This window comes from Gopherus flavomarginatus, chromosome 1, assembly GCF_025201925.1.
Source record: "Gopherus flavomarginatus isolate rGopFla2 chromosome 1, rGopFla2.mat.asm, whole genome shotgun sequence".
NCBI classification, from domain to species: domain Eukaryota; kingdom Metazoa; phylum Chordata; order Testudines; family Testudinidae; genus Gopherus; species Gopherus flavomarginatus.
In genome coordinates this window covers 197,932,012-197,952,690 of record NC_066617.1, presented here as the reverse complement: position 1 = coordinate 197,952,690, position 20,679 = coordinate 197,932,012, and the positions used below count along the sequence as shown (strand labels likewise).

Genomic DNA, 20,679 nt, shown 5'->3' with positions numbered 1-20,679 from the left:
AATTGTAGAAGTGTTCACTACACATAAAGGCCACATCATGGAGAATAATTGTTTTGGCCTCAAAATTTTACCTTCATATTCAAGTGACACTAAGCAATTATTTAAATCCTGAAGCACTGATATGTTTCTGTTAATACTCAGACATTTGTTCATTGATTCTTTGTCCTCATTCTTTAAGAAGGGCCTTAATTGGAGGGAAAGTACAATATTAAGTCAAACTGTAAACACCTAAAATGAGTTCCATATAAAGAATTAAGTGGATTAGCTGTACCAGTATGGTTGGTTATGGTTTTAAAGGAAGTTATTGACTGCACCTACATAAATGTCTCTGTTTAAGTGATTTAAAAGGAGTAATGTCCCAGAACTATGGATACAGATTGTAAAGGTTATGAGGACTATGGAAAAGCACATCACCTTAAGATTTGCTTTGCCTTTCACCTGTACTTCCCATAATATATAAACTTGTTAACCAGTGGTTCCAGCTTCCAGCAGGATGACTGTGAAGAAATCTAAAAATGAGTAACTGGAAGGGAAAATAAAATGTCTTTGCACTAAGCTATAGTTGCAAAACTAAAGAGCGAAATTGTGGTGGATGGGCCCAAAATTATCCAGTTAAGGAGGGCACTGGGTTCATCACCTGGGCTGTAAAACTTTAGAAATGCTACTAGCTGAAATCTCAGTGCTACTGGAGTATTTGTCTTGAAAATTCAGCTGCTGCATTTGCCACTTCTAGCCTAGTTCACCCACCTTAACTCCGACGGGATGAGGGTGGCCTAGTGGAAAGGGGGCTCTGTGCAAGGGACCTGGCCTTGCCTCCTTTCCTGACAAAAGCAACGTTGCCCTCTCGTGCTCACTGCGTTTCAAGTCGTGGTTAGACTTCGACACGATGGGGCTGGGAAATCAGAGCTCCCCGGGAGGGGGACGAAGGGGCTGCGCTACCTGTCACCTCCCTCCCATCTGCTGCAGCCCTGAGCAGCTCCAGGCTTCTCCGTCCGACGTGGAAGAGCTGGGCTGCTGGGGGCGGGGGAGGAGGCGGCAGTGTCGGCTGGGCTCACCCCGCTTTGTGTGGGGCAGCCCCGGCTCCTCCCGGCCCAGCAAAGGGCCCCGAGGCCCCGGGCGGGAAGGAGGGGGCCAGCAGCCACACGGTTGCGCAGGCGGTGAGCTCAGCGCTCCAGCCGCTCTGAACTAGGGGCGGTGCCTGGCGGGGGGAGATGGGGGGGTTGGGAGGGGGGCTGCCCGGGCAAATCCCATAAAGGGCGGCCCCGGCTGCCCCGGCTCCTGCACTCACGCCGCACCGCGGAGGCGCTCGGAGCCCAGCGAGTTTGCAAAGCAGGGACGCGCCCCCCTCCTCTCCCCCACCAAGCCTGAGCGCCGGGCAGGGCTGCGGACGTGCAACCGGCTGTGCCCCGACTCGGAGAGGAGACGCGCCGAGCCCGGCAGCTGGAGCCTCTCCCGCCACCGACTCTCTCGGCAGCGCCAGGACAGGGGGAGCCCAGCCAGCTCCTGCGCCCCGCAGCATCCTCCTCACCCGGCTGCTGCTGCGCTCCGGCCATGGCAGGGGCAGCGCCTCTGTAGGGACTCCGAGACCTCGCCGCGCTCCTGCTGCAGCCCCCTGAGCGACTGCCCCGAGCCTCTGCCCGGGCGCCTGCGTGTCGCCCCCGAGCCAGCTGCTCCCTGCGCTCCCCCCGCGCCTCTCCGCCCGAGCGCCGGCGTGCAGCATGGGGACAGCCCCTGCGCTCGCCTCCCTGCTGCTGGCGGCGCTGCTCTGCCTCTGCCCGCGGGGCGCTCGCTGCAGCCCCGGGCCGCGGGAGGAGCAGGAGCTGATCGTGCCCGTGCGGCTGGACTCCGCGGCCGCGCCGGCTGCCAAGAGGCTCTATCGCTTGGACGCCTTCGGGAAGCGGCTGAGCTTGGAGCTGGAGCCAGACAGCAGCTTCCTGGCTCCGGACTTCAGGCTGCAGTACTTGGGCAGCCGCCCCCGGGAGGAGGAGGAGGCGGTGCCGGAGCAGGGAGCCTCGCTCGGGAACCAACCCGCAGCCGACCTGGCGCGCTGCTTCTACTCCGGCACCGTCAACCAGGACCCGAGCTCTGCCGCCGCCCTCAGCCTCTGCGAGGGGCTCCGAGGGGCTTTCTACTTGCAGGGGGAAGAGTACTTCATCCAGCCGGCCAACGCCTCCCAGCAGCAGCTCCACCTCCTGCGCCGGCGGCTGCAGAGCCGCGGCCACCAGAGCGGCGGCTCCAAGTGCGGGGTGACAGACCAGAGCTCCCCCCTGGCCGCAGAGGGACAGCAGGCGCACGTGGGCCAGACAGGTACGGGGACCCAGCTTGGCTGCCTTGCAGCTTCTCTCCCATTTGATCTCGTAGAAGCCTCAGACAGGCTGATGACTTGAAATTGACACGTCCTCAGGGCGTGAATATCTCGTGCGTGTTGGAGAGAGAGACGCTGGGGAGGGATTTGCAAAAGAGCCTTTGGCTCTTGACAATTCCACCCTCCACTTCCGAGCACATCCCCGCAGACAGGGATGGGGAAATATTTTTTGTACTCCCTTCCAGCATATTAAGTATTTCTCCCTCAGTAACCTCTAGCTGTACTGGAGGTTGGTTTGGAAAAGGACAGAAGTTTAGTGCAATGAAAAACCGTATAGCCTACAAATATAGAGTGTGTGTGTGGATGAACTGTAGCCAAGACTGTCATCTCAATTGCATGTGCTTAAAATCAGGAATAACTCCTTTAAAGTCGTTTGAGTTACGCTGGTGTAAATGAAGAGAGACTCTGGCTCATTAAATAGGGGAGTAAACAAAACATAGACCCAAGCAGAGACACGTTTGTTGTAAATGTTGATCAAAGAATCTCACCCCCTAGTAATTAATGTACAGTATGTTAATTCACAAAAATGACTCATGACCCTGACACAGGTGTGTAGTAAAGAGAGGGGAAGTTATAGTGCCTGACAGCCCAGAAAGGGCGTATGAATGGGGGAGTTTGATCATCTGACTGGAGCAGCACATGGGAAGGGGGAGGAGAGAGGAGTGGAACTGAAAGTCAGACGAGGGCACAGTGTCCTACCAGGGTAAGAGGCGGTGCTGTTGCAGGGTCCCGGTAGCAATCGGGTTGCTTGGCAGGAGTCTCGAGTACTGCACTGTGCTTTCCACGTGGAGCCCAATGATCTCATTCAGACTTCTGAGTCATTTGCAAGGGCTCACATCATATGCTCTTGGCCAAGGCTGCTCTTTACTGCATCAGCAAAAGTAACTTAGTTAAAGCTGCTCAGGTTTCAGAGGTCAAAATTCAGCTACTTCAAATGTAGGTGTGCAGTCACAAGCCTCAGATTCCATTTTAAGATCATTCTGCCTTTAGTAATAAAGTAATGTAAAATATTTCCTGCCATAGATGCAAATTTTGTTTGTTACTGTATTTTGTTCTAGTTCCTTATTATAATAATTTACAGTAATGTTTCTGGACAGGCTATTCATATGCAATTTCCCCCTTTTTTCTTTTTTAATATAGAAACTGGAAGCACGAGGAAAAAAAGATTTGTGTCCAGCCCTCGCTATGTGGAAACCATGCTTGTAGCAGACCAATCCATGGCAGAGTTTCACGGCAGTGGATTGAAGCACTATCTCCTAACTCTGTTGTCTGTGGCAGCCAAATTATACAAGCATCCCAGTATCCGAAACTCTATTAGTCTGGTGTTGGTAAAGATTCTGGTCATCTATGATGAGCAGAAGGGACCTGATGTTTCTTCTAATGCTGCCCTTACCTTAAGGAACTTCTGCAGTTGGCAAAAGCAACACAATCCACCCAGTGACCGACATGCAGAGCACTATGACACCACAATCCTCTTTACCAGACAGGTGAGGAAAGGGGAGGGAAAGTTTGGTCTTTTTACAAACAAAGCACGCCTAACATTTTTAATTGCATTCTTCAGAAAAATCACATTTAAATTCAGTTGTCTGAGATTATTGACTCAAACAAGGTGGGATAATAATTAACCACCTTTTTGTAATGTTCTGTTACTTCAGATGAAAGGCACTTTGTATGCAGCATATTGCTGTTTTAATATATGGATTATTTATCAAGATTTACCACTGAAATTATAGAATAAGTACAAGCATTTTTGCATGTCCCAAAGGAGAATTTTGCCATAGTATCTACTGATATTCTGAATCTTTATGCTGTTTCCATAAGTAAAGGCAAACTGCCAAGGTTGACCCATTCTTGCCAAGGTTAAGTTTGACCGGGTTAAATGAAACTGTCTTCTTTTTAAAAGGACCTTTGTGGTGCCAAGACATGTGATACCCTTGGGATGGCTGATGTGGGAACAATTTGTGACCCAAACCGCAGTTGCTCTATCATAGAAGATGACGGATTGCAAGCTGCCTTCACAACTGCCCATGAACTAGGTAATTCAACTTTGACGTGAGCTTTGAATTAATTTAAACTAGTCTGATACCATAAAGTAAATATCTCATTATGTAATAGTCTGTATGTAGGGCCCAGTTCTGTTCTAAGCTCTTTCTAAAGTCAGTCAGTAGAAGACAATGGCATATGGCGGATTGCAGGAGCTGTAGATTTGACTTCAATTGCAGAAACACCATCTTTCTTAGACTGGCAAATGAGCAAGCAAAAATAAGGTGGCATCTGTTTAAAATGTTGGAACTATTCAGATAATCCTTTTAAATCTCTAAAATGCATTCAGTGATTAGTTCAAGACTAACATTTAAATATTATATGCTAATGCATAAAACAAACATCCTAACAATCTTTTTTTTTTTTTTAAGGCCATGTGTTTAACATGCCCCATGACGATGCAAAGCAGTGTGCCAATATTAATGGTCTAAGCCGGGATTCCCACATGATGGCGTCTATGCTTTCCAATCTGGATCGAAGCCAGCCTTGGTCTCCGTGCAGTGCCTACATGATTACAACATTTTTGGATAATGGTCATGGTAAGTGTATTAAGCTTTCTATTCACGTTTGTACACTTAGCTTTTGGGTGGCATCTAAATGTATCTTTGTTTTCTTCCTACTTAAATAAAAACTAAACTAAAAATGAAGCAGTCCCCTCCTGACAACAGTTTCTGTTAGAGAACTCCAGCACAAGGTTCTGCTTTTACTTGACTGCCAGTACCATTAAAGAAGTCTTCAACTGGTTCACATAATTGTTGGTTTAATGAAGGCTGAACAATTATTTGAACAAAAAAACTAAGTGCAGTCGAACAAATAAAATATTTTTTTTCCCATTCAAACTAGCTCATTGATTACTATTTTTTCTCCAGGTGAGTGTTTACTGGACAAGCCCCACAAACCTATACAGCTTCCCTCTGATCTCCCTGGAACTTTGTATGATGCCAATAGGCAGTGCCAGTTTACATTTGGAGATGAGTCCAAACATTGTCCAGACACAGCCAGCACATGTACAACTTTGTGGTGTACGGGCATCTCTGGAGGATTGCTTGTGTGCCAAACTAAACACTTTCCTTGGGCAGATGGCACCAATTGTGGAGAGGGGAAATGGTGTGTGAATGGCAAGTGTGTAAACAAGACTGAGAAGAAGCATTATGATGTAAGTATTTTTTAAAAAATCTAGAATATGCAATAATATATCAACAAGATACATAGTTTTGTTTCTGATAATGAGTAAATTGAGAGTGGTAGCTAATAAAACATAGAAGGAATCTTGTGCAAGGGGCTCAGCTTAATTAAGAGTTTTAGTGTGGTTGTTATATTATTTGTTATTTTTTTATATATTTGTTGTTTATCATTTTAGACCCCTGTCCATGGAGGCTGGGGATCATGGGGACCCTGGGGAGACTGCTCAAGGACATGTGGTGGTGGAGTGCAGTACTCCTTTAGAGAGTGTGATAATCCAATTCCAAAGAATGGAGGAAAGTACTGTGAAGGCAAACGGGTGCAATACCGTTCGTGTAATATTGAGAACTGTCCAGATAATAATGGTAAGTTGGAGTTGATCTCTGACATGGAGGAAGGGGATGTTGGGGGCAGGAGAGATGATAGGGGAGGTGGCAAGACAATTAAAGATGAAGATCTAATGTCTAACTAATTTTTCTCATATGTATAGGCAAAACCTTCAGAGAAGAACAGTGTGAAACACACAATGACATTTCCAAATCCCCTTTTGGAAGTGGACCTGCAGTGGAATGGACACCCAAGTTTGCTGGAGTCTCTCCAAAGGACAGATGCAAACTTGTCTGCCGAGCAAAAGGCACCGGATATTTCTTTGTTCTGCAACCTAAGGTATTTTTTAAAATGCGTGTTGTACATTAAATTTTAAGCAGGAATTCTTACCTTTTCTGATTATTTTTTACAGTGGAGTCAAAGGATGTGCAAACTAAAATATTTTAATCACAAGCTTTTAAAACATCTTAGACAGATTTTCCCTTCCTCTGTTCTACAGGTAGTCTAATCCCATCTAGATTTAAGCCCACTGACGGAACTTTTAACTATCCAGGTTCTGACTGTGGGTGACTCACCTCAACCTAAAATCAAATATACCTATTTTGTGAAGAAACCACTACAGTCTGGGTCTGAGAAAGCTTCCAGCAAAAAGAAAGAATCTTTTAACGCCATCAAGGAGACGATCTTATCTGAATGGGTTATTGAAGAATGGGGAGAATGTTCAAAGTCATGTGGGTCCGGTTGGCAAAGAAGATCTGTCAAATGCAGAGACCTTAATGGGCAGTCTGCCACAGACTGTGCAAAAGAACTCAAACCAAATGATCTCCGACCATGTGCAGACATGCCCTGCCCACAGTGGCAATTGGGAGACTGGATTTAAATATGTGGACATGATTCTTTCAAACTCAGTCACAGCTTTTTAAACTCACATACTCATCAGATTTTATTATACTGGGGTTTTTACAGAATATTGTGTTTCTGTTATTTTATTCAAATTTTCATAGGTCCTTCAGCCTCAGATTAAATATCAGCTCCTTGTCTCACATTCCTAAAAGGCTAACATCTTAAAACGGTCAAAAGGCAATACTTTTTAATGTAATATATTTAGGCAGTGGAATTGGAAACCAATGGCTTAGCAAGATTAAAATAAGGAATAAATACATTTTTTTAAGACTAGCTTCTACAGCTATATGCTAGGTAGGATACTGTTGAAAGGGCTATCAGTCCTTGTGCTTCATGACCCAAGACTCACTCAACTGGCTTCAGGAAGCAATGTCCTCCCTTTATATGGGCTTAAACAATTTAAAGTTGTCCCTTTGATAAACACTGACATTAAATCAATTTCTCATGTTACCACTGAGTTTTAGTGTTGCAAATGGAATGAAGTAGCACTGCATACTTTAAATGAATACGTTTTTACTTTCAACAGTAGCTATCTTCAGAATATGAAGGGGTGGGAGACATGTTGCATCCATATTTTAGTTTTATTATCAGTGTGTGCAAATAAAATGTCCGTGTTCTAATCAAAGGCACTATTTTTAATTTTTTTAAAGGTTGTGGATGGCACCTCATGTAGCCCAGACTCCACTTCTGTCTGTGTACAGGGACAATGTGTAAAGGCTGGCTGTGATCGTATGATAGGCTCCAGTAAGAAATTTGACAAATGTGGTATCTGTGGAGGCAATGGATCTACCTGTAAGAAAGTATCAGGCACACTCATTAGTGCAAAGTGAGTTTACAAATACTGTTACTCTTTTCATCTGCAGTAGTTAATATCTTGCAAGATAACCTTTCCATTTCAAAGACTGGTGTTGACTCAGTTTACTCTTGGAATTGAAAATTAATCCTTTTAAATCAGTTGATTAGTTATAATTTTTTAAAGTAAAATCCCAATTAAATTAAGTGCATCATACAAGGACCTCCTGTACTGTAGCAGTAATTTAGGATGCGATTCAACAAAGCATTTATGCACGTGCTTGTGTCCTATTGAAGTTAATTGGACTTGAGCATATGCATAAGGTAAAGCTCAAAATTTAGTGTTTTGCTAAATTGAAGCCTTAATCAGTGGAAGACTGAGGATTTAATATTTGCATTTTGTTCCCTATAGACCTGGTTATCATGATGTTGTCACCATTCCTGCTGGAGCAACCAACCTTGAAGTTAAGCAACGAAATAACAGGGGTTCACGACATGATGGCAGTTTCCTTGCTATTAAAGCTGCTGATGGCACATATATTCTTAATGGTGACTACACTCTATCGACATTGGAACAAGACATTACTTATAAAGGCAGTGTTCTGAGGTACAGTGGCTCATCTGCAGCTTTGGAAAGAATCCGCAGTTTCAGCCCACTGACGGAACTTTTAACTATCCAGGTTCTGACTGTGGGTGACTCACCTCAACCTAAAATCAAATATACCTATTTTGTGAAGAAACCACTACAGTCTGGGTCTGAGAAAGCTTCCAGCAAAAAGAAAGAATCTTTTAACGCCATCAAGGAGACGATCTTATCTGAATGGGTTATTGAAGAATGGGGAGAATGTTCAAAGTCATGTGGGTCCGGTTGGCAAAGAAGATCTGTCAAATGCAGAGACCTTAATGGGCAGTCTGCCACAGACTGTGCAAAAGAACTCAAACCAAATGATCTCCGACCATGTGCAGACATGCCCTGCCCACAGTGGCAATTGGGAGACTGGTCACCATGTTCTAAGACATGTGGGAAAGGATTCAAGAAGAGATTATTAAAATGTATGTCTTATGATGGCAGTATGTTGCCACAAGAAAGCTGTGACCCTTCAAAGAAACCTAAACACTTAATAGACTTTTGCAATGTTACAAAGTGCACTTAACCAGTATCGAGTTGGGAAAGCTAGAGATTTTTTTTTTTTCCCAGAACAGTGCACTGAAAACAAGAGAGTTAGCGATAGCATGTGTGTCTTGCATATAAAAGTCATGACGAGGATTCATTGAGAGGGGACAGTACAAATAATTTTAGGGTGATATTCCATCATAAAAATATCCTGCAAAGTACAGATTTGATAGCTTAGCAAGCCAATGTCACTGACTCTTTCATCTTCAGTAGAACAAGCCCTAAGGCATTATAATTTCCTTTAAGTCAGTTACAAGTTAAAGAAAACATAAGCAGGGGCCAAATGGAGTTTAAGTAAGCATTTCAGATCCCCCTTCCCGCCCCCACTTTAGATTTGTGTTGTGGTACTGTTCAAGTCCCTAGGTTTTTTATGTGGGTGGCTTGGGATGGCGGGGCAGAAGGGAGAAAATAGCTTTTGTCTAAGCTTAAAATAATTGGTCAAGGCTTACCTACCTCACAAAGGACAAAAAGCAGGATTAGAAAAAGGAGTTTCAACTACATTGTTCATGGCTGCTATTGTTTCAGAGATTAGTTTTATATAAAAATTAAGCCATATTCTCCACAAATAAAAAGTCAAAAATATCAAGAACAATCACTGTAACTTAACCTAACTTAACCTGCAGACAACTAGAATGTTCTATTTTTAAGCATCTTTGCATCACCCCAATGCTTCTATCCATTTCTCTCTTCCATGTTGATGTAGTCATTGTGACATGCATAACCTACAAAGCTGGAATAAGTGGCAATCTCCATGGAACAGGTACTCTCTAAAAGTTGTTGCTTTTGGTGCCTCCTGACCAAACCACTGGTTTCTCTGGTTCAACGTTGGTTCTACCATATTGTAAACGAAAGTTATGACAGTGAAGGTTTGAGCGCTATCTCAAGTTCTAACTTTTTACCGTGTTCCAGCCCATACTAGCTTACTTATTTGTGTTATGCTAGAGACAGATCAAAGGAAAAAGAAATTCCCAGTATGCATGGGAATCTCTAATATATGACATCTAATATTTTTATAGTGCTCAAATCACTTTTATAAGGCGGGAAAGACAAAGCTGAAGGATAGCGGGTCCATCCACAGCAGTACACTAGCAGTTGCTTAATTAAAAGTTTGTGCCAGTCCATAGACTATGAGAGAATATGGCTTTCCATATGTATATAGTAAAATATATTGGTATAGATTATATGTACTTTATAAGTATTTTATATTTCTTTACCTTCTGGGAAGGGTTATAGTTTGTAATAAATGCGTATAATGAACCTATTTATTTTTATACTTCCTGTGATCTTCTAAGTTATCGCTTTTTTTAAAAGGACATATAACAAGGATAGAGTATTTATACAGTATAATAATATGTTACTAGAAGTAATAAATGAACACTATGAACTTTTGAAATTGTGTTTTTATTTCTACTTTATATATTGATTTTTTTTTTTACTCCAGTGAAAGTACCAAAAATCTAGAGTAACATTTTCAAAAGTGACTAAGGGATGTAGGAGCCTAAGTTTTATATGTGCTTTTGAAAACTTTTTTCCCATAGTAAAAGAGTAATCTTGGGTGCCCAGCAGTGATTTCATTTTGGGGGAGGAAAATGGAATATGAATTAATTCAGTGGTCCCCAATGTAGTGCCTCTTGACGTTGCCACTTCTCAGCGGCATTTCAGCGGATGCTTGTCCGCCGGCCATGGTCCTCGGTGGCTCATCGTCCATCACCTGCCAGATGAAAAAGGTTGGGGACCACTGAGTGAATTGGTATTATTGACTTTAATCAGCTTACAGATGGGACAGAACTTGTTCTGTCAGCTTGTGTTTGTAACCAACAACATTTCTACTAAACTAGCTAATTTACCTGCACTACTTAACATATTTTAAAATGTATTACTGGGAAAGATGCATTTAAGTTAATAATAATTAACCAGAAGTCAGAGGTTCCCGTAAGCAAACTTCTTGAGGGTATGGTAAGCAAACTCTTTTAATTAGAAGTGCATTTTTAATGAACTGCTCTAAAATTTTTTAATACGTTCAAGAATGCAAATCAGAGTTTAAACATCCAGAAACTGAATTTTGCTCCCTTGACTCAAACCCAATGCCCACTGAGCTCAAGAGAAAAACTACTATTGAAGTCAATGGGAATTTTTGTCTTTGGCTCTGAAAGGAGCAGGAGTATACCCAGTGTGAAAATTGCAGGTCATTTCCTGCTCTCTGAAATCCAGCTGAAGTTACATCTGTTAAGGGAAAGTAAAATTTGGTACCATGTCCTTTAGAAAACTATTAAAGGTGCCTTGACAAATGTTTGGCCTTCTGTGTTGTGAAGCAGTAATTATGTGTTACTCCAGGGGTGATATCCTGTCCCTGCTAAAGTCAGTTGTACCAGGATTTCACTCCTTGTGCAACATGGTACCTTTTCCTTGCTATGTTGGCCAGGGGACCTGAATTTGCACTAAATGTGATTGTTGTTAAAATATTTTGTAGTGTTTATTTCTAACGTTATTTGTGGTTTCAATTCCATGGTCTTTCCATGAGAATTGTAGGAGTAAATATTGTTTTAGTGTATCTTATTTCCACTAACATTAAAAAGTAGCTTTTTAAAAAAAAACAAAAAACACTACAGTTGATAGGTGAGAAATCAAATGTATAGCAGTTTGCAAAAAAGACCGTCTGTTTTAATTTTACATAGCACCTCTCCTCCATATCAAATATATTTTCTAACAAATACTAAGTGCACATAGCCTAAGTGCTTAGTTATTCTTGCACAGTTCATGCTTGCAACTCGTGAACCTAGTGAGTTATAGTAATAAAATTCCAGCAGTGTGCTGTAGCTAAGAAATGGACTTGGGCCCAAGATCTCTGGTGGGTAGTCAGTGCCTTACCCATACTACATACATCAACCAAGAATAACTGTGCTGTGTAGGGCTAACAAAACAGGGGAAGTTGTTTCTCACAAGCATATCTATGTCGATTAAAGGCATTCCATGGGGCTGACATCCTCTCCCCACTCCCAATAAAAGGCTGAAAAGGCATTTTTAGGGAGGGAAATAGTATTTTAAACATACTCTTTCAGGCTGAAAGGAGCTCAAGCAAATTAAATGCAGCAGATCCATATTGTTGCAAAAAGTTTCATAAGCCCTTTTATTTCTCTCTATACATTTCTAAAGTGCCTATGCCTATATTATGTGGGTACTCTAATGATTAGAATGGTCTGTATCTTTAGCTAAGATGTAAATGAGTTGGTGGAGGGGTGGGAATCTAAATATATTTGTCCTATATTAGAATTAAAGATATAAATGGCAATAACGATTTTATTTGCATTCATAAAAATGTAATGAAATAATAAAATGTTATGATAGGCTATTTGCTATGTTGGTGTTTGTGGCACAATGAACACAATCACAGCAGTGCAAAGGTCAGGTCACTACTGAAATATGTAGCTCAGTGGACCAGGATTACATTTTTAAATTGTAGCTTTCTAGTTAGAAAATAGTAGCCATAATATTTTTCTTTTATCAGCTGTACTATAACACTGGAATATGGCTGGTAAAATCATTTTTTTAAAAGGCAGGGGGAGGATTTGGTTACTGAAAGAGCATGTACCAAATACAGTACTACATTATTTTAAACAAATGTAATTAAAAGAAAGTCTAGCACCATGAAAGGATACTCTCTTATGTGACACAGCAAGGGAAAAATAAGCAAAATAAACTGGACATGATTTATCTGTGTGGCAGTTGAGATTGCAAAGCAATTAAACTATATCCTCTGTAGTAAGAGTCTGCCAATTTATAGTGCTTATTGCAAAGGATTGGCCTGCACAGTATTCCTTGTGAATGCACCTTTTTTGAGTAAGAACCTCTAAACATTATTACCGACTTATTTAATATGAAATTAGGTACAGAAATAAAGAGATAGAAAGGCAGAGTGTGTGTTTATTTAGAGGACATTTTAACATAGGAAATAATCCTTAAAGGTATCAAAAGCACTTTGTTAGAACCTGATCCAAAACTCTTATTTAAATAAATGCAAAGTGTCCTATTGTCTTCACTGAACTTTGGAGAAGGCCTTTTGCAAACTCCAGATGGACTAATTTAGCCCAGCTTTACTAGTTTCCTCACCCAACAGATTCAGAGTTAATCACCACAAACACTGTAACCTGCATGCCCTTTCCCTTTAGGTTCATACCTGACATTGTTCATTGGCTGTGTAAGTATCTGGCCACCTCTCTAGTAAGGCAAATAATGAGCAGGCACTACCCTCTTCTCATCTACCATTTCCTTCTGTTCCTTGATGTTCTTATTTATTCTCCTCTTCTACCCACATCACTCCCACCCCTCGTTTTAAATTGAGGTTTAATTCCAATTGGGTACAGATGAAGAGGCAATCTAGTTACAATGCTTTTCTTCAGCAGATCCCATTTTTTCAGTTTAACCCTTCGGCAGTTGAGGAGGACATTTATCTAGATTTTAACTGAGCTAAACTTGGCTATCTTAGCAATCCCACCAGCTTGGATTTATTGCCAGAAAATGTACAGGTGTATCCGAGTCGTGTGGACACAGGAGAGGAACCATGAGGCATAAAATATTTTATGCAGAATGGGCACTTCCAGGTAGCTAAATGAATTAAATCTGTTTATCTTAATCATCCTCTAATTCAATGCTCTATGCTATACTGTGCCAATCCATCCAAAGACTGCACTATCTTCCAGTTACTAGTAGGAACTTATCTGGTGCTAGAGCAGAGGATAAGTGAGAGGAACAGCAATTACAATAACATTTCTTGAAGTACATAACTTCTTTCACTATGGGTTTTCCAGGTACTAAGGTTCTGTGGTCCAAAGTCTTTGGGAGCCTTTTGGTAGAGTTCTATGAGCTTTGAGTCAGGCCTTAAATCTTGTAAGATTACTAGACTCAAAGAATCCTGTTTTCAAATTTGGGCATCTGAGTTAGGAAGCAGATGGGCATTTGAGTAGGAATGTGGATATGTAAGTTCCCTCTGCAGCTAATTAGAATGTCAAACTGTATGGCATTTGGGAATCCAATTAATGCTCCCCTATCTGGGAAACAGACGCATAGTCTGAAATAGGGACAGATGTCATATACAGTATGTCAGTGGCAGGACTAGGATATTTGGAGCTGAAATTTTGGTTTAAATAATCGCCATATTACTAAAAGCAGAATTAAAAAAGGGCCTAATTTGATCCTAGAGATAGAGATTCAGGACCTAATTCAACATTATTTCAAATGTGTTAATCATTGATGGAAGACACTTCATGCAAGGCATGCTGCTATATTCCCATCCCTATGATCTAAGCATAGTTGTGAAAGTAAAAAAGTATATTCTTACCTGAATCACGCTTTTTCTGCTGTTCTGCTGATTGTAATTATGTATGGTTTCAGACTATAGACCATCATAAATGTTTTTGAATGTCATTTTGAAACAAAATAATTTAATAAATATAACTTCTAACCTTGTATAAAAAAGTTGTTGAGAGAAAAGCAAGTGGTAATATTACTCATAAACTTCTACTTGTTTGTCCATCTGTAATGTGGCTATAACAAAGAGACACAGTGAGGTTAACTGATTTGCCCCAGGTCATACAATGAATCAGTGGTAGACTCTGTGTGTGTATGCGCGAGGGAGACCCTAGGAATCCTCCTGGACTTTTATTCACAAGTTTATACCATATTAACAGCACAACACATCTTAACACAGTAGTTTAGGAAAGGAAATAGAGAAGAACACTCTGTCCAGCAGAAGCTGCAAGGGAAATTCAGGAGAGCAGATGATAATTACCAAATCTGATATATGAGCTAACAGTCCCCCCTTAATATCTACCTTCTGCACTTCAGCAGCCTATGAGATTTCAGATGATACATTGTCTCTACATACAAAAAAAAGGACAGAAATTAAAAATGGAACTGTACTATTAAATGAGAAAGCCCTATGTGCCTGGCACAACACCCACTCAGTGAAATCAGCAGGAGGACTCCCATTGACTTGAGGTGCATCACAGAATAGCACTTTCTATATATAAAAATAGTAGATTATTCATTTTCATTTTTTTAAAATGAACCAAGTAGGTATACACCAGTCAGTGAGGCACTAATTCAATTTCATTGTCATGTGGATAAGATTCAAATATTAAAAGTTAGACATGAAAAAGTTGTTGCATGCAATTGCAAACATGCCTGAGGCTATGTCTACACTTCGCAGCTTCTAGCAACATGGCTATGCCACAACAGCTGTGTCACTAAAAGGCGCACAGTGTAGCTGTGGTTTGTCAGCAGGAGAGCACTCTCCTGCCAACAAAAAACTTCCACCCTCAACGAGTGGCGTCAGTGTTGTCGGCAGGAAAGTGCTGCCACCGACAGAGCACTGTTCATATCGGCGCTTTTCATCTGCAAAACTTTTGTCTTTTGGTGGTGTGTGTTTTTTTGAATACCTCTGAACGACAAAATCTTTCTTCATATGGGAGCTATTCCATACACCTAAACATTTTTGTTGCCTTTCTTTGTACTTTTTCCAATTCTAACATATCTTTTTTGAGAGGGGACAACCAGAACGAAAGCCAAGGTGTGGGTGTACCATGGGTTTATATAGTGGCATTATCATATTTTCTGTCTTATTAGCCATCCCTTTCCTAATGGTTTCTGACATTCTGCCAGCTTTTTTGACTGTGGCTGCACATTGAGCAGATGTTTTCATAGAACTATCCACAATGACTCCAGTGAGTCCCTGAGAACAGATAAGTGACCTTATCCTATGTTGTGTGACTGGCCCTACGCTGCTAAAAGTGAAGATCAAGAGCCTGTAGCGGGGAGAGGGATGCAAATAGTGGCACAAACTTAGAGAAAGTCCCAAACTCCATCTGGCGAGGGATTGGAAAGCTGTGCTTTAGAACCTTTGGCAGGCGGCAACTGGGAAGCTATAAAGCAATATTTATTTTGTTCCAAATATTGGTTTATTTCCTTCATTTACACAATCCAACTGACATTTGTTTAATAATAAAATGAAATTAATTTCTCCCTTTTTGAGGAGATTTGGAATTTGTGGGGTGGGGGAAGGCAGCAGATTAGGAAAGATGAGGCTGAGGCAATATAAAAAAGGGATTATAAAGAAAATGTAAGTGTTCTATCTATATTGATCCAAAGGGAGAATAGGGGCTTTGAGGCTCTTGAAGGAATTTCCCTGTGAAATATTGCAGCAGGAAGAGTGGGAGCTTTGAGTATCTCTAGAAGTTTGGCTGGGAGGAATGGGGACTGAGAGAGCCAAGATATTCTTGGGTCCCATCAATTTTGATTTATGGAAATTCCAGTGGGTTTTTTGGAGATTTGACTGAGTCTGCTACCAATCTGCTAACCCTGTGTATCTCACAGCTGGACTGGAAAAAATTTCCCCTCCCTCTGAAACAGTCATTGGATTAGAAAATATTCCAACCTGAAGAGAGCTATTTTCTGGCCTCACAAAGCAATCAGATGGAGACGCTGAGTGGTCAGGGAGTGTGTCTGGACTCTAAAAAGATCCAAGCCTAATCCAATCAAATCCCATGTTTAGAAAATTTGATAATATGCCAGCAGTGAGAGTAACATTTAACACAAGCTCAGAACAAAATAATTATTCTTATTGGAATCACTTACTGTAAACCTCTTTGTTTTCAGTCATGATACATATTCTCTCAAATCTAATGCAAAGGAGATTGCAGATAAGAACAATGGCTAAGATCTGTGGGATAATCACCTCCACCTCACATTCCCTCTCAAGGTAATAGATGGCGGGTTCTCCTGGGGATTTTTTGAAACTATATAGCAGGTTTCACCCTCTAATGACTGTCCAATCAGTACCAGCAGGTCGACTGTAAGTGGGGAAGAGGACATACCTCTGTAGGGAAGACAGATTGCAGTGCCTGATCAGTCAGAGTAAGTGGTTAGGGAACATAAGAACATACATAGTACAATGGACCTAGTGGCCCAGTGCTGTCTGGGTCACAATAACGGTGGTGGGGGAGAAGCTAGCTCTTTGTCTCTAGGAGTGCCTTGGCTGAATGGAGTGAATTGGGGTGGATTCAAAAGGAATTCTACCTTTGAGAGTGAAAAATAATGTGCTATTTCATAAATGTTTCCATGCTCAGACCCTGCCTTGGAGTCAGGGCAGGATTAATGCACGGGCTTTAGGGGCTGCAGCACGGGGCCCCAGCCTAAAGGAGGCCCCAGCGCAGCAGGGCTTAGGCAGGCTGCCTGCATGCCATGGCTCCAAGTGCTCCTGGCTGTGGCCACCCGCTGGCACATCTCTGTGGCCCCTGGCGGTGACAGGGGGAGGTGGCTCCATGCACTGCCCCCACCCCCAGCACAGTCCCCACAGAGGCGGCGCTTGCAGGGGCAGGCAGCGAATGGAGGCACGCTGTCCTCCTCCCACCAGGAGCATGCAAAGACATGCCAGCAGCCGTCTGCTTCTGGGATTGGTGTGGGACCATGGCATGCAGGCAGGCAGCCTACCTGAGCCCTGCTGCACCGCCAGCCGGGAGTCGCCTGTGGTAAGCGCCTCCCTGACTGAGTCTGTACCTCGCATCCCCTCCTGCACCCCTGCACCCTGCCCAAGACCAGAATCCCCTCCTGCATCCAAACTCCCTCTCAGAGCTCTCACCCCACACCCTCTCTTGCATCCCAACAGTCTGCCCCAGCCTGGAACCCCTATCCTGCACCCAAACTCCCTCCCAAAAAGAAACTAATATAACAGCTGTTCTAAGGTAAATCTAAATAGCGTACTTCTTAACTTAACTGTATTCTACGTTTTACACTGAAATGTAACCACAGAAAGGCTTTATGTTAATTAAAAGTCAAATTTAGTACAGCTTTAATAGCCTCAATGCCATAAATGTGATCATTTTGTTTTAAATTAGGAAAGAAGACTTATATACAGAGTCCTCACAACATTTAATAGCCCCGGGTCCACAGGAGAGTTAATCTGGCCCTGTTTGGGGTTTTCACCCAGCTACTTTGTGAGAGGGAACATAGATCTTCCTAGTTTTGCAGATCATCCTGATTTAATCTCCTCTCTTGGGGAGACCAGGAGTAAATTGTTCAGGCTTGAAATGCAGAGATTCAGAGTATCCATAGCTTTTGAGGCTATGAAGATTTGTCCTATTGCAGAATGCTGGGAATGTAGTAGTGGATACTCAGAGGATTCTGGGAGTTTCCAGTGCCAGGAAAGTGAATTCTGAGACTTTTATTCAATTTCATCTGGAGATCAGGAAAGAGATTCTGGGACTGGTGATGTGTTTCTACCCAACACCTGGACTACTAAGAGATAATGATTGGATTTGGCTACCTTTGCAGTGGAGGAGGGACATTTAACCCACGGAGGTACCTATCAAACAAACTAATAACTTGCTTTTTCACCTGTCTTTCTGCCTATCTAGATGTCTGCAATTCAAACTCTCAGGGTGGCTTTATCTTTGCCTGACTTTGTACTTCAGTGGCTCCCTGCCTATTTGCTTTACCTATTTACTTTGTTGCCTGGCAATTCCCATCCTGCTTTGGTTCTGCCTAAGGCTATGTCTACACTACAGCAGCTACAGTGGCGCAGTTGCACCAATGCACCTGCACCACTTTTGTGCTTCTGGTTAAGACACTTTAAGCTGACAGGCAAGCACTCTTCCTTAATAATTCCTGCCTCTGTGAGAGGCGGTAGCTATGTTGGTCAAAAAGCCAGACATAGTGCTGTTTACACTGGCACTTAGGTGGTATAATTTACGTCACTTAGGAATGTGGATTATTCACATTCCTGAGCAATGTAAGTTATACTGAAGTAATTTATAGTGTAGACATAGCCTCAGTGTCTGACTAGTGAGCTCCTCTTTGCTTTTTGTTTGGATGTTTGAAGGAAACCCTAGAGACTAGCCCTGATTCAGTGGCTGTCTCTGTCTGTGCATGCCAAGACACCAATCCACCTCCCCTTTCGTTTCATATTGAAGGGAGGACACAGTCAATGGCTCCACCACTGCTCCACCCACCTGTTGACGGGCTGAGGGTGGGGAACAGGTACAGAGCCTGTGCTTTACCACACCTGCTTAGGCCAAGATGCGGACAGGCCATGCAGGAGGTACGTATTTCCTTTAAACTCTCTGTGTGGCCATATAAGGCATGAGCTGGACCTAAATAACTAAATAAAATCTTGCTTTTTCAAAATATTTTAAACAATAGGCAGCATGTGAAACTCTTCCAGTTGTTTGCTGATCTCTCAACTGAAAGTAAGTGAATTGATTTAGACAGTTTTGTGTAAGTGCCAATAAATATACAATATAGAAAAAATAAAGTTTTGCCTCAGTGCCATTTCAGCTGGCTAAAGTAATTAACTCCCCTCAATAAGGTTTATGACGGAAAAGCTGACAAAGCTTAAATAAGACCCAACAGAGTCAGTAACACTATAATGTGAGAGGATTGCAGCAATATTTTTGAAGACACTGTTCTATGCTAATTTTAAATTATTTTAAATTAAAGTCCTCTGAAGCTTAGATGTGAAGAAAGACATTCCCATTCAGAAGCAACAATTACTGCAGACTTCTTTAAGCCTTTATGTAACATGTTATAGTCATTATGTACAGACATTGTTCCCTAGCAATAAACTGTCTGTACTCTACAGATGCACAACTTCTTCAAAGGGACAAAACTGCCAGCGTATGGAAAAATTCTAAGGAAAATTTCATAACATTTGATTTCTTCCGCATGGAGTGATTTTCCACCATAGTTTGGTCTTTTAATCTTGACAGCAGAAAAGAGAATGGGGCAGAAAAAATGATTTGTTAATGATACATATGTTAATAGTAAACACAAATTCCATTATATTTTACAGGGAGCACAATCCTGCAGTTTTTCTCGCATGAGTAATGCCACTGAAGTCAATGTGACTACTCACATAAGTAAGGGTTATAGGACTGGATCCATTAGTCTTAGCGAAGAGAAGTCAAGGAGTGCCTGATGAGGACCATAGCTGGTAATGGCACAGTCAGCACGTGAGATGTGTTGTTGTTTTTTGAATGACTTTAAATATTCCAGATTTCCAGCTAAATTGCAATAGTGGGGCTGAGGGGAGGCAGAGGGCAAAGGTCATGTTAAGCCATCTTCATGCCCCCTGATCCTGAAGAGCAAGCCTCAGGGTTTTTCTAACTTACACCTGGCTGCTCATGGCCCCAGAGGGCTGTTCTGGAATTCACTGATCGATGGTGAGACATAAAGATTCAGTGGAAATGCCTCCTACACCAGAAGGGGATGAGGAAGGATATAGTATAGGAGCCATTACAGCTGCTCTACACCACCTGGGGATTCTCCTATGTAAGAGAAGTCCTCCACAGGCCAGATATACCAGCTTTACAGCTTTTTTTGTCCCATCAGAGCAGTGGAAAGTAGCTGGAGAAGGGGTAAGGATTTGGCCCAGAATTGCATGTTTATTTTTTAAGTCGCACCTACTGTCTAATTCTGCAGCCTGTACTCATGGGATTGCTCCTGTGAGTAAGGACTGCACATTGGGAAATCAATTCTTGCTTGCATATTGCAAGAACACACACACACATAAAGGCAAGAGGCATTTTCTCCAGAAGAATAACTCTCATAAGCCCCTCTTAGCCAATTTTGAGTACAGTGTAGAGTTATTTTCCATGTATCACAGAAGCAGTAATAGTTTCCAAGGTAATTACATTGCTTTGTGGTAATACAATGTCTTCCTGTGTCTAGCCAGTAGCATGGATGTGAAGCTGTACAGATACACAAGGTTCAAGCTTCCTAGGCTGTTGCTAAAACTTTGTCTGCACCTATTATGCCCAGTACATACGGATTAGTAGAATGCTATCCAGAAAACTGATACAAGAAGTTTACCTTCAGAATAAAAAACTGGGCTTAGGTCGGTCCT

At 42.2% G+C, this 20,679-nt stretch overlaps 1 protein-coding gene across 1 annotated transcript; it reads left to right on the top strand.

Moving 5' to 3' along the window:
• The first annotated feature begins 1,295 nt into the window (after positions 1–1,295).
• ADAMTS1 (ADAM metallopeptidase with thrombospondin type 1 motif 1) lies at positions 1,296–10,170 on the top strand. The gene is made up of 9 exons (XM_050957370.1): positions 1,296–2,307; positions 3,506–3,852; positions 4,269–4,401; positions 4,780–4,947; positions 5,278–5,564; positions 5,769–5,955; positions 6,081–6,256; positions 7,471–7,646; positions 8,025–10,170. The coding sequence occupies exons 1-9, from the start codon at positions 1,719–1,721 to the stop codon at positions 8,764–8,766; spliced, it is 2,805 nt and encodes a 934-aa protein (XP_050813327.1). The 5' UTR covers positions 1,296–1,718; the 3' UTR covers positions 8,767–10,170.
• The last annotated feature ends 10,509 nt before the right edge of the window (positions 10,171–20,679 follow it).